Source organism: Pogona vitticeps, chromosome 5 (genome assembly GCF_051106095.1).
Source record: "Pogona vitticeps strain Pit_001003342236 chromosome 5, PviZW2.1, whole genome shotgun sequence".
Taxonomy (NCBI): Eukaryota; Metazoa; Chordata; class Lepidosauria; order Squamata; family Agamidae; genus Pogona; species Pogona vitticeps.
Window position 1 is genome coordinate 98,505,347 of NC_135787.1, and position 15,283 is coordinate 98,520,629.

Genomic DNA, 15,283 nt, shown 5'->3' on the forward strand with positions numbered 1-15,283 from the left:
AGCATTTACTTTTAGCTTTTGGAGCAAATACAGTTATACCATCCCTCTACATTAAACTCTTTCAAATACCATTGAATTCTATCTAAGTTTCCCACTGACATAAGTGTTATCTACAGTTAGATTGCGCCTGTAATATTTGTTGTTTCATGTGCCATCAAGTTGGAACTTTTCTAGTAACCCTAACAGGGTTGTGAAGGAAAATGATTTTAAAATAATAAAGCATGGTTTTGCCACTTCCACTCCCCAAGTGAGTTTCCATGGGCACGTGGGAATTAGAACCCACATCTCCTTTTTAAAAAATATTTTATTAATAATAATAAGTTAGATTCTTATTATAGTCATATAACAAAAAAAGAAAAAATAATAATTACCTATATAGTTACACTTCCAATAATTTTCTTACCTATAGTATACTAATAATATTTACAAATTTATACAGTATATGTTCTACTTCTAACCCTACAGTTATTCAAACTAACCAGCATTTCAGCCCATTTTCCAATTGGTCTCCTGCGCCAGAGGCCAAGAAGGGATTCCATACTTCCATAAATGTATCTTGTTTTATTTCACCTCTATAGAGTTCAATACAATAGGTCAGTTTCCATATTAAATTGTGAAATCTTTGCAAGGTCAAGTTCTGAGCATCATTCCAGTGTTGGGCAATTACATTTGAGATTATTTTTTTTTCTTTTGTTATACTTTCCAACCACTTAATTACCTCAGACCAGAACATTTCCACTCTTGGGCATGTTAACAGCATATGTTCCAAAGTTCCTTTATTCTTGCACTTCCTCTAACACATGTCTGATATTCCTTTATTTATTCTATTTGATTTTACAGAGTATAAGTGCCATCTGTGCACTACTTTTAACACTGTTTCTTTAGCCTGAGATGAAACTGATTTGTAAGGTTGAGAGGTCGATATTCTTTCCCATGTGTTTTGTAATATTTCAGTTTTTAAGTTTGTCTCCCAAACTGTCTTGGATCCCATATTGTCTCCAAATTGTTTATCTATAATACTTGTATAAATTGCTAAAATTAACCCTGCTTTCCTTTTATTCCCAATCTCTATACAATATTTCTCTATTTCTGTTAATGGTCTATTTGAGTCCGGTGTTTTATGCAGTTGAGTTGCCAGACTTCTGATTTGCGTCATCTCCTACCAATTGGTTGCTATATACCTAGTTTTATCCTGGACCTGTCTGACTGCAATAGGTTTTCCTTGTCTAGAAGGAGAACCCACATCTGCTGAATGCAAGTCCATCTCTCTATCTTTGCACCACACTGGGTATGCCCCATAATATATACTCTATCTAGATAGTAGGATCTCAGTGAGTGAAAGACATGCTTCATTTATGGCATGTATGTCATCTATCCATATAAAAAAGTCAGGACTCAGTGCACCCACACTATCACATAAGCCAGAAACAAACCTCAGAGCAGACCTGATTCTGTCCAGGGCAGCAAACACAATTTAGCTTTAACTGCATTGCTATTCCTCAGATGTGCCTTTTATCTTTTTCCATCCTTTTACTTTCTCACATTTAAGTGAATGGTCTCTGTTAATTTTCATGGAGAAACATAAAGCACTGTGGCACTGAAGGGAAAATCTAACATCGATCCCAAGGACCAGAGCCACAAATCACAAATATTCCATAAAGAAGGGTGTGCCCAATTGCATCCCCTCTTTCCCACAAGAATATCATAACAAAACAACCTCTAGTATATGCACACACATGTATAACAGAGAATCATAACACGACAGGCCTTTTACAAATTAGCTGAATAAAACTACAGGACTAAAGTTGAACTTGACACATCATTGCTTCCCTTTCTTCACTTCCCTGAATTACCATTTCTGGAATAGAAGCTACTTTTTCTGGTTTGGCATCTACCCTACTCACTTAAACAGAAAGTGCATGCTATGACAACATGCCTCTGACACTGAAAAATATATACTTAACACTTCCACACAGCTATTATTATCTGTTCATATATGCGATGCATTTGTTTTCATACCTCATATGATGTTTATATTTTCCTCTGACATTATCTTATACCAGCAGGAGAGAACTGATTTTATGGGATTCACAAATAACAGTATTTGAATCACAAAATGTAGGATTTGTTTCTTCCTTTACAAAATTCCATGTCAGCTGTTGCATTTTATTTCTTACACACATTCCTGAGAAGGAACCCAAGATACTAGATAGATGGGCACATTCACTAACTTCAAAACATTTTTAGAATCCAAATTAATAAACAATAGGTAGATCAATATCACCAGCAGGGACTAAAAAATTATGGGGATTTTATCTTTAAAAATGTTATTTTTGAGTTATATGTACAAAATATACTAAAACACCAAATGCAATTATGTGTGTGTGTTTAGTCGTTTAGTCGTGTCCGACTCTTCGTGACCCCATGGACCAGAGGACGCCAGGCCCTTCTGTCTTCTACTGCCTCCCGGAGTTGTGTCAGGTTCATGTTGGTTGCTTCGCAGACACTGTCCAGCCATCTCATCCTCGGTCGTCCCCTTTTCCTCTTGCCATCACACCTTCCTAACATCAAGGTTTTTTCCAAGGACTCTTTTCTTCTCATGAGATGGCCAAAGTACTGGAGCCTCAGCTTCAGGATCTGTCCTTCCAGTGAGCACTCAGGGTTGATTTCCTTTAGTATTGATAGGTTTGTTCTCCTTGCAGTCCAGGGGATTCTCAAGAGCCTCCTCCAGCACCACAATTCAAAGGCATCAATTCTTCGGCGGTCTGCTTTATGGTCCAGCTCTCACTTCCATACATCACGACAGGAAAAACCATAGCTTTGACTATTCGGACTTTTGTCGGCAAGGTGATGTCTCTGCTTTTCAAGATGCTGTCAAGATTTGTCATCGCTTTCCTCCCAAGAAGAAGGTGTCTTTTAATTTCAGGGCTGCTGTCTCCATCTGCAGTGATCATGGAGCCCAGGAAGATAAAATTTGACACTGCCTCCATATCTTCCCCTTCTATTTCCCAGGAGGTGATGGGACCAGTGGCCATGATCTTAGTTTTTTTGATGTTGAGTTTCAGACCGTTTTTTGCACTCTCCTCAATATAAATGCAATTATATTGAGCCTATATTCAAGAATTCTCTATGGGGGCTCCAGTAATTTTGAGAAGAACTTCCTTTTATAGGCATATGTTTTTGATGTAGTTACCATGAATGGTCTATGCATTTAGCTGTCTCTTCTGTGTAAATCACCAGTGGGAAAAGCCTCTACTGGTCAGCAAAGGGAGTTTTGTCACACAGTTTCTTGGTTCCGAAGAAGCAACATTTTAGAGAGCACCTGGGTTCCTCCTGCTTTAGCTCAGTCTTACAGCAACCAAGCTAAAGGATACTTCTTGTCTTCTTGAATTAGCTTCCAAGGTTTGGAATATAAGAACACTAACATTTCGAAGTGAAAGCCACATGCTATAGTGTGGCTGAGGAAATCCCAACATTGACAAGAGCTGCCTGCAGTCAAAGCAGTAGACATGGATGCCTTGCTCTGAAATGGCAGGCTAGTAATGGCCCCAACTCTCCTGCTCTAACCATGAACTGCTGGTGTCATATAATATGGCTGGGATTACTGTGTCCTATTCTGAAAAAAAAATTGGCAGACTCCAGGCTAAATCCATTCTGGTCTAGCTATCAAAATGCAAATGTGGAGTGCAGGATCCATACTTGGGATAGGTTATGTGATCTAAAATGAAGTTCCAAAAAGCCACAGTGAGGCTTACTGTGGCCTAGAGTGTAATAAACCATGCTAAGTCATGTGTTTGTGTATAATGCACATTTAGCAGATAGGAGAAATTTCTAAGTAGAGCTGCACTATTACTTTATCTTCCATTGCCTTCTTCCCCCTCCCAATCACAAGAGGAAACTAGCCACTGAGAAAGAAAATTACTGAAAATAAACAAGGAACAAAGACTGGTGGGTTTTTCTTTCCTTGATGCTAGACACTAAACCATCCCAACTGTTGTTGTCAAGTGACAGAAAGCCTTTAAAATTCTTAACTCCAGTGTGGGGCTGCTACTCCCCTGACAAATGTAAAATATTGTTTAGTTCTACATGCTAAGTTCACTTCAGGTCAAGCCCAAGCTTATAAAGTTACATTTAAAAAATAATTAGTTACAGTTATAGTTCCAAGCCCTTCCCATGTAATCAGTTATTGCTCTGCTTAACATTTTTCAAAAGCTGATATGTACTTTTCTATTTCTCATCATTACTTTTATGTCGCTTTTAAAGAAAAATAATCTTAATGCTATACTCTGTCAACCTATAATACAAAATGCAGTCTCCTTTCGTCAAAATCACTGTTGTCTCAACAGCTATGGCAAAGCAAGAGGCAGCAGCAGAAGGCATGGCATGATATACCTATTGAACCACCTGATATTTCTCCACCACTGAGTAAGGCCACACTTCTGTAACTCTAAAAGTAACTAAGACAGTAAACACAGTACAAAATGGATTTTCTGTGGCGATGGACTCAGCTCCCAGAGGAGCTATGCCTGGGCCCTGTATTCTTTTAGGAGACAGATGAAAAAAAAACTTATTTTCAGGAAGACTTTTCAATCTGATCCTAGCTGAGCATTTCACCTGCAATTCTGTTTTGTTGTGGGGTGCCACTCTCTTTTTTTAAATGCTCTTGCCACATTTCTACTACAGTGGTGCCCCGGATAGCGACGATAATCCATTCTGGATTAATTGTCGCTATCCAGAAACATCGCTAAACAGAACTAAAAGCCCCATTGGAACGCATTACACTTCGTTTAATGCTTTCCTATGGGGCCCAAACTCACAGTTCAGTGAAGATCCTCCATAACGCCACCATTTTTGCTGCCTTGGTAAGCGAGGAAACCGTGGGAAAATGCTTGCGGCGGCCATTTGGGGCACCCGGCGGCCATTCTGGAACCACCGATCAGCTGTTCTAAAAACATCGCAATGCGAAGATTGGTAAGCAAAACACTTACCGATCATCGCAATGCAATGTTTTACCATTTAAAACATCGCAATGCGATCGCGTTAGCGATCCCAAAAAATAGATCGCTATGCGGATTCGCCGTTAAACAGTGTGCTCATTATGCGAGGCACCACTGTATTTGTGTCTTATTTTAGTGTTTTGGTGTGAAGTCTTGGTTTTTAAACCTTTCTAAACCATCCAGAATAGTGCCTCGGCCCTAACGAAGCAGAATAAATAAATAAATAAATAAATAAATAAATAAATAAATAAATCAATCAATCAATCAATCAATCAATCAATCAATATGTCCCTCATTATATTATAGTCTTTGGTATACTTCAGTACTGAAAAAACATTAAAAGGTAAAGGTTCCCCTTGACAATTTTTTTTGTCCAGTCGTGTTCGACTCTAGGGGGCAGTGCTCATTCCCGTAAGCCATAGAGTCAGCGTTTGTCCGAAGACAATCTTCCATGGTCACATGGCCAGTGCAACTTAGACACGGAACACTGTTACCTTCCCACTGAGGTGGTCCCAATTTATCTACTTGCATTTACATGCTTTTGTACCGCTAGGCTGGTGGGAGCTGGGACAAGTGACAGGCGCTCACTCCGTCACATGGATTCGAACTTAGAGCTGACGACCTACAGATCTTACAGCACAGAGGCTTCTGCGGTTTAACCCGCAGCGCCACCACGTCCCCGAAAAAACATTAATGATAAGTAATTAATGGATTATAATTACTTGTTTTTGAACTCTGGTTGAAGTCCTTCTCCTCAAATTTCAACACAGTCAAGCATCAGTCTTCATCGAAACTCAGAAATTGTGCGTAAGGCTGAAGGAGAATTATATACAATAAATGCAACAGAACATCTACTCACATGGACACACCCAACGGCAGCCACATGTTTCCTCCATTTTAATAGCAGGGAGATTGTTGCGACAGGTTGGCCTGGGCATCTTCTCACAATTAACTCGGTGGCTCTCCAGAACTGTATGGCCACCTGTTAAGCACGTTACAGTGTGGCATTGATCCAGCAGTGTCCATTTGTCACCAGGCTGTACAAAGTGATATAATGAAGTTAAAATATGAGCGAGTGCTATAAAACAAACAAACAAAAAACCCAACAAACAAAAACCAACAAAGTGCACTTGAATATTTGTTTTTGTGTAACAACAAGCAGGCTTTGACTGGCAACTTAGAACTAGTGAGTTGACACTAGCTGTGGACTGCTGAAACAGCCTTGGACAGTCAGAGCAACAGAAGGCAACGTGCTGCCATTTTTATGGCTGTGAAAAGATTGATAGCAAAAAGCAGGGCAAAATGGAATCATAGAACTGCAGCACTGAAGGGACCTCAAGGATCACTGAGCCCAATCCCCTGCAAAGCAAGAAATCCACAGTTACAGCATCCCCAACAGGTGTCCACTTAATCTCTGTTTAAAAAACCTCCCATGAAGGAGAGCCTGCCACCTTCTGAGGCAATCTGTTCCACTGTCAAGTAGCTCTTATTGTCAGGATGTTCTGACATGGACTGTATGAAGCCCAAGCAGCACATAGGTCACATACAGCATAGTGCCACATACAGCTTGTTTCCATGACAATGACAAAAAAGTCAATGTTTCCTTAAAATAAGCCAGGTGAAGGAATAGCTAGTAAAGCAACTAAAAGAGTTTATAAAGAAATCTGTACACATTTGATGGAAGAGGGTCTTTGTATTTTTGAAAAATGAAGCAGCAAAGAAGGGGTATAGAAGGGAAACTAAGCAAGTTTTTTATTTTAAAAAGTAAATTAGACATTCCAATTGAGTTGAAGATTCTGGCATGTAAACAAAACAAAATATTATCCAAGGTAGCAACAATACAAACCTTTCCCAAAGAAGGAGAGAGGGAGAAGTCCACACAAAATGGTCAAGGCTACTGTCAACCAAAACAGGTGATTTTCCAAGCATGCCAGAAAAAAAATAATCAGGCAAGGTCCCTTTCAAAGGGAGATTAATACTTGTTTTCTCATTTCAGTCCACCCATTCCATGGTTGAGAACAGCCAGCCTCAAAAGAATTGCACCATAAATGAATTTGGCTTTATTCCTCAGCATGCCTAATCTGACAAAATTAAGGACCATCTGGGGATGTCCTCCCAGACAAATAGCTGTCCAGCATTTGCTCTCTCAGAAATGCCTACATGGAGACTTTTATAGTCCCATTAAAACATATTATGCACATTGTAACAGAGATGGGTGATACTTTTGTTTAAAATGTGAGGGCAAAGGAGCTCTACAGATGTACCAAGCTGCTTTCATAACAGCCTCAGACTATGTCCATCTAAACCAATATTTTCTTCTCTAATTGTCTCAGCCCTGTTATCCCAAGATACTTTAAACTGAGGGACTAAACCTGGGACTTTGTGCATTGGTACAAAGCAAATAATATATTGTCACTTGGCTGTAGCCCTTTCTCTTTACATTTTCAAGATTTTAGTTCTGTGGCTTTCTTGTGTAATAAACATGGCTCTATCTGTCCATAAGCACTTCACATAAATAAGGCTCAGAGAAATCAAGGGCAGATATATACCATTCAAGTGCTAGAATTTCTCACAATATAAAGATATTTTTTTTCATGAGAGATAAAAATGAAGGCTATCTTTTTACCATACCACTAATAATGTGCCATCAAGTTGACTCTGACTTATGGCTGCCCTTTCCAGGGTTTTCTAGGTATAAAGTACTGAGCAGTGGTTTACAATTTCCTTCTTCTAGGATGCTGTGGGACTGTGCAGCTTGCCCAAGGCTACACAGTTTGGCTCTTCTCTTAGAAGACAGAGGAAGGAATTGAAGTCCCAATTAGGTGATCCACCTCACTGAGCTATCTGATTGGTCAGAATGTTATGCTATGCTAATAGCTTTTTAACTATGAGTTGATTAAAATTCACTAGAGATAAAAGGGATACCAGGCAAGGTGCCTCATGGTGAGCAATCTGCTCTACATACAGTGTACAGATTAAGAACCTCTAATCCTATGGCATGAACCAGCTCAACGCTTACTTTGTTACAACCAGTCCCACAAAAATGGGGCCATTTGGAAATAATTTCTAAAACAAGTGGCTTTGTGGGGGGATTTGGCCCATGGGCCATTGGCTGGACACACCCCCTTTGATGTACCTCTGAAAAGACAAATAAAATGTAAGAAATACATACTTACAGCCCTTACATTCCCATCTTCATCAATACACTCTTGGACAGTTTCTGAAACATGAAAATATAAGAATTTAGTCAAGCTGAATCACAACAAAATGGCCACACAGTCCAACATTCTATTACAGCTGCACAACTGTGCAGCCATCCATTATGAGCTTAGGAGCAGAAAAGCATTCCATCAGGCACATAAAAACATGGATACTCCAAACAAAAAATTATAACTATGAATCTGGACCTTGGATCAGCATCAAATTACACACAGAAGTAGCAGAAAGTCTGCTCTTGCTCTGTGTGAAATTTGGGGACATTTGAGCAAAAGGTTTTTGGGCTGTGTTTTTAAAAAAGTAACACTGTTTTTACCCTGTGCAGATGCAAGCAACCCAATGTGTACGTACAGTCACTGAAAAAAGAAATATGATGAAAAGACAAAATTTGCATATCTGAAAAAAAAGTCTGTTTCTTCTCCTTTTTTCATTTGGAGTGATTGTGAGCCATTCATGCCTCTAAATTAAAGTTTTCAATTATTACTTACAAAGCCTGAAAACTTCTGAAACTGCTGTTTTTATATATAACTTGGATAAATTCCAAACAACTGAGCTATTTGCATAGAATAGCATTCTGACCAATCGGAATGTGTCTAGAGTCAGCCGACAGGGCATACATAAGTCTGTCACTTTTAACCCTGCCATGGCCTTCAGTGTGAAAGAAAGTGTTTAACTCCTTCCTGGCCACACATTTTTAGCTCCTGCCTATGAAATATTTAAAACAATGTTTTAAAAATAGATAATAATACCAAGCAGCTCACTAATTTAAGCTGTGAAATTACTGTTTTTTCCCCCTTTGTGACAATATCCAGAAATTTCACACAGCATTATAAGCAGCTACAGATCTCACCATCAGATCTACAAAAATTGGCAATATTAGGAACAGCATACATACATAACATATAATTAGGTTTTTTGTTAAAACTTCTGTATGCTATATAATACCAGTCAATGTTTTTATAATTTTGATTGACTGTGTCTGGTATTTCTGAATCATCATCACCACCTTAGAACTGCAGAGCTAGAGGAGACACTATGGATCATCAAGTCCAGCCCCTGTCAAGGAGGCACAGAGGGGAATCATATTCCCAACCTCTGACTTCACAGGCAGAGATCTAAACTACAGAGCTATCTTGTAGTCCTCGGATCCACATGGTTTTTACATTGGATCATCCCCAAACCACTGTCCAATCAGAGAGTCCATCTGTGCCCATAATCTACACAGAAATCAAGGGTCCTCCGGCATATGGTTTTGCAGTGGTGCAAAAACATGGATCCGATGCACAGATCTTCATGGATCCACATGATTTTTAACTACGATGATCTCCAAATCAGTGTCTAGCCATATACCCCATTTGTGCTCATACAACACAGGACACATTCTCCAGACACATTCTCATTCAGCCACCTCACTGTTGACAATTCCAGACCATTTATGAACAAATTAAACATGCCAAAAAGGACTCTTCCCAATTAGGGATGGCAAATCTCTTAAGCCCATTTCTGCAGAATTCCTCCTTTCTCCACTCTGAAGTTTGCTTCATATGGATTATTTCAGCTATTTCACTGAGACCTTTCAAATATTGTGACTTCCTAGTAAGCAGTTTGGAATTCAAAAATTATAAAAAATTCTTATTGAAAAAGGGACTTAACAAAATTTTCATGGAGGGACTGACTCATAAAATTTAGTGTCACACTACTCTGAAATTTCTGAACGTTATTCTAAAAAATAACTTACTTTCTTTTTTGTTAACAGCAATGCCAAATTTATATTGTGCTTACTAAGCAGATAGCCTAGTGTGTTTAGGCTGAGGATCTGAGGAAGAGCCCAATGTGTAGATCACACTCCCTGCTTCCTCTTAACAAGCCTTGGTCTACAAATCTTACTGCGAGCTTGAGTTCCCACCTGAACAACAAAGAAGCATTCCTTTTGAGGTATAATTTGGCTGTTCTCTTGCCAATAAAAATAGAACAGCAATTGCCTGACATTGAATCAAGGTGCTAAAGAAAGTGAAGATGGGTTACTTGCACTAGACTATGTGGACCTGTGTGTTTTGGACTGTTTTCTGAAAATATATGAAGCTTACCTGTGCAAAGTTTCTTGAAAAATTCATCACCCACAGTTACCATGGTGAGAAGGTCATCAAACTGTTGCAGTTTAATTATCCTGTTAGCAGCAGATAGCCCGGCTAAAGTCCTGAGTTGCGCTTCTTCATATCTATCCCCAATGCCAACAGGAAGCAAAGAAATTCCTGAGGAAAAAAATTGTCAAATTCAAATACTCCTTGCTTTTAATTCTCACTTCAGTATCATATTCAGAAATGGGCACAGATAAAAGCAAGGTTTATATATTACTGATAATTGTTTATCAGACAAAATCCAGGGAGTGGGAGAAACACATGGCACCTTACAGACTAACTGTTATATTTTAATGTGAGCTTTTGTAGATCATGTGCACTTCTTTGGACATATGGATTTTTAAAAATAATAATAATTGTTTGTCTTCCACAATTTCAGCAGTAGATCTCGTTTTTAAAAGAGTGGATGAAATCAACAATTTTGATGAGTGAGTCTATTTTTAGAATTCTGAAAATCTTAGGGGAGGATCAAATGAATTACCAATGCAGATGGAGCCAAATGTTTAAATAGAAGGGGGAAGGGGAACCCTCTCCAACTGCAGCCCCCAGTTTTGGATGCTGCAGAGACCTGCTACAGGGAGGGGGAGAAAGTTCTGTTCCAGATTGTTCCCAGTTGCTAAACCATGATCAAGCAACTGGCATCTTTACATCTTTACCTGCATTTAGAGTCAGTATTTTAATCATTATACAAAATTGTAATGCTGTGGGTCATTTAGACTGTACTCGACACCAGGAGACAAAAACTGAAGTGACATAGAGTTTCAGTCTTGCATCTTGCCCTTTTCTATTTTTAATATTTTTCTCTTGTCTTCTGATGAAAAGAGTGTGTGTAGGCAGGCTACAAATTGACAAGTTGTATACAGGCTTCCAAACTTGATAGCAACAACTCTGGATGGCATTAACGTCCACCATGGAAATGAGCAGTTTTTCTCAGAATCTTGTTTAAGATCTCACATGTAACCATATCTACTTATAATTATGTTTCACATTGCAAGGGCCTAGAATATGAAAAGACAGCTCAGTATCTGGGCAAAAAATGACATAATGCAGAGTTACCTGTGTTGGCTGAAGTCAGGCCAAATCTACTGTACGTTACCCTGCAATCACCTGCTGATTAAGATTGGTGACCTCAGGTCTTTTCTAAAGCAGCCTCTGGAGATGGCACTTTGCAACTGAGATTATATAGAGCATGGATGGGAAATATACAGTATGACCCTCCACATGACTCTAGTTACATAACCCTACCTATGCTGACTAGAGCTGATGGAGAGAAAACAGGATCTTTAACCTTTGTTCTGTTACCCATCCCACTGCACCCTTGCCCTAGGAGAGCACTCATGCACTGGAATCCCAATTATATATGTATCCCATAGATACTTCAAATTATAGTATATAAGAGCTCTCCTAGGGTAGAAACAAGTTTTAGTGGGAAACCCATTGGAAAAGAAACCTGAATATTAATTGTTCTCTTCTTACTCATTGTCACTGAAAAGCACTCCTTCTAGGTTCCCAAGTACAGATGGGCATGAACCTGAAAAATGAACCACAAACCAGTTCATGGGGGGGCATGTTTCGTGATAGTTTGGGATTCATGGGTAGCCATCACAGATCCCCAGTTTTCTGGTTTGTGCCTATCTCTAATTCTAAGCCATCAGGCTAACATTAGATGCTGAATAATGTGTATTTTGGCCCTCAATTCATATAGAAGACATACGTTGACTTCTGCAAGTTCAACAGAGCACGGAAAATATGTCAGCATCTTGAGGAATCTGTGCATCAAGTAGGTTAGAAAGGTGGAAAAAGAGTCAGTTACCATAAATTTGTATAAAGCTCCCACATGTTGTTAATACTGCTCTTTATACTTGAGTTAGCTGAAGTAAAACAAGAGCCCATCCTGCTGAACTCTAACAGTCACATTACAGTTTCTTACAAGGTAAAATGGGGGGGGGGGGAATATACCATTAACCAAATTAAGACTTTTTTTAAAAAAAGCCATCTTGTTAATTTGTAATGCAGTTATTCGATGGAACATGGGTTTGATACATATGACATAATTACAAATTTCAAGTTCAAATACTTGCTCAGTATCTTTTTACTTGTTGGGGGCAAGGGCACACAATACATTTTAAAATGCCATAAACTGAAATCTGAGATAGCAAAGAAAAAGTTGGTGAGCACATTCAGGACATGGCTTTATTTTTAAACTTAATTCCCAGCTGAAACTCTGCACCCCACTTCCAAGGAGGGAAGGAAAGAGTATTTCAACTGAGTGTTGAGACATTATGATGAAACTGGATATGTATGTCTTAATTTTGAATTTGAAATTCAAACACCAGGTTGAGTTTTCCATTTAAAGTTCAAACAACAATTTGAGCCCTTCATTTTATGAAGCATGAAAATGAGAGATGAAAAATAAATTACAATGTGATAGTTCCACTAAGATCTTTCTAGCAAACAATTTGAAGAATTATTATCTTTATTCACTGTGTGTACTTATCTCAAGGTTAGGTAAGAGGTGACATATGGACCCCATAAAACTCATTATATAAACCAATGCAGTCCCATAGAACAGTGGTCCCCAACCTTGGACCTCCAGATGTTTTTGGACTTCAACTCGCAGAAATCCTGGCCAGCAGAGGTGGTGGTGAAGGCTTCTGGGAGTTGTAGTCCACAAACATCTGGAGGCCCAAGGTTGGGGACCACTGCCTTAGAACACTCCCATATCCCAAAATAATTTTAATGTTGGAAAAAATTGCCTTAAAATTCCTTCCAGTGGGAGATTCTGGTGCACAGTTCTCTAAGATCCAGGATAGACACAGTCCTTGGATCTTTGAAAGTTGCCCACCTCAATTTAGAATAAAAATAAATTATAAAATATAAATGCAAGCAATGTACTGTAATGCTAGCCCAAAGAAGGAAGAGAGATATGGAGTAGGACACTTTCATTATTGCCTGTGTTGAGAAGCCCAGCTAATTTGCACTCCTTCACACCCTGAACTACCGTCCAGCTGGTGAAGAATTTCTATTTAAAAGTTGGTGAGTGTGCTTGCATGTTTTTTATTTTCCTCTTCCTTACCATTCTTAAATAGCTTTGCAAAATATGAACAAAAATAATGGCATAATAACAGTATTTACTATTGACTCTAGCAGAGACTGCAGCCACATCAAGGGAATCCTGTGAAGTATCTGATATAATAACCACAGCTATTTTGGAAGCATTCGGCCTTCCTCCGTTGACTTCAGAAATGGCATGCTGAACTGTGAAGTCTATCGCTTCCCCTGAAAATCAGAGAGATTTTAAGCTTAAAACCACATGTAGAATAATAAGGATCATCAAGAAATCATGGCAGGCACACAAAATCATCATTTCACAAAGCAAATGTTAAACAGCGCTACTCTTTACAATCCTCTTTCTAATACTGAAGCATCATTGATTCATCAAGTCTCAATACCAGAAGAAAAAAATAAACAAATACCCAGGTACAGTATCATTTTAATGGAGTTATAGTGACATCCAGTGGGAAGAAACAAACAGCAAACATGCCTGCTTGTTTCTCTGTTTAGTAAAATCAGTCAAGAGTCTTCAGATCTCATAAAGATTTAGGCCAGAGCCTTACTGAAAAACACACACATGTAGCAGTCATTGTGTCAGTGGCTTGTGGTAGAGTGACTAGTTACACCCTTGCAAAACTGGCCATGCAACAGACCCATCAACAAAGGATGAAAAATTACTTGTGTGATAGCACGGAAAGTAGGGCCCCTGGAGGTTTCTGCCCTGACTAATTTTATTGGCATAAGCTTTTACGAACTGCACCCCCACTTGTCCACAAGCAAGTAGGCTGCAGACCACAAAAATTGATCCCAAACAAAACTTAGTTTATAAGGTGCCACAAGGGTCTTTGTTGTCTTTACTGTAACAGGTTGTAGACTCACACTTTACTGCACTATAAATTTTGTCAAAATAGTGCACTGCAACCATCCTAAACAAATTATTTACTTTTCTACAGTCAACATTTAAAAAAAAATCCAAGATTTTCATCCCAATACATTTTTAGGATAACTGGTAATTTATCTGACATGTGTGAGTTACATTGTTTTTTTATACTGGTAGTAATATACCCAAACTAAACAATGCTCAATCCACATAAAGAACAAAACAAACAAGTGGCCAACTTGTCATATGGAAAATGGCCATCAGTCAAGCCTCAAAAGATCTGAATCATACATCTGGAGGGCTTCCTCCTCTTGTATTGCCCCTGAGTAGCCATCCATATAGCAGGAGTGAACAGGAATGTATTTGCATAACTGCATTTATTTCACATACTGCAATCTTGCCTCAGTCAGGTCTGCTTTGACAAGCATTCTCTGTTGCAATGTGTTCTATATACTTTGACCAATCCTCAGGGAAATGAGTGCAGAATCTTCCACGGGTGTACAATGTGGCAGATGGGCTGCTAGTGTGTGGTATCAGAATTGCGGACTAGGTAAAAGTTGGAATGGAACAGTGCCAAAAACAGTGGGACGTGCTGGACAAACATCCAAACAATATTTTATATCTCAAACATAATGAATATTGTTCCTTCATTAACTCTTTTTTACATAAACCCAGCAAGAAGAGAACACAATGGCCCAGAACGGCTGCTTCTGAGTATGATAACCACATTCACAACACACATGGTGTTAGATAAGACAGACACAGCAAGCTACAAATTATCTGCAAAAACATTTCAGTACCAATTCTGGGCAGAAAATAGATTTTGCAAAGTAGGACAGCCCAAATTTGTGATTTCCATGTAGGACAGTCCAACCAAGTTGACCCACCCCATCCAGCTAGAGGTGACTGTCTTTCACAACATTTATTCCCTGCCTGGTATGTTGTTCCCAGGGCATTTTGTGGTTGGTTGCAATAGCCATCTCTAGCTGGGTGGAATG

General features: G+C 38.9%; 1 protein-coding gene across 1 annotated transcript in view; it reads right to left on the bottom strand.

Annotated features, from left to right (window-relative positions):
• VWF (von Willebrand factor) overlaps positions 1-15,283 on the bottom strand; it is a 172,954-nt gene that overhangs the window by 54,972 nt on the left and 102,699 nt on the right. The window contains exons 31-34 of the mRNA XM_020785775.3: positions 13,487-13,630; positions 10,301-10,465; positions 8,174-8,217; positions 5,857-6,034 (exon numbers count right to left, since the gene is read on the bottom strand). Coding sequence (XP_020641434.3) covers positions 5,857-6,034; positions 8,174-8,217; positions 10,301-10,465; positions 13,487-13,630 — 531 coding nt within the window. The remainder of the gene's footprint in view (positions 1-5,856; positions 6,035-8,173; positions 8,218-10,300; positions 10,466-13,486; positions 13,631-15,283) is intronic.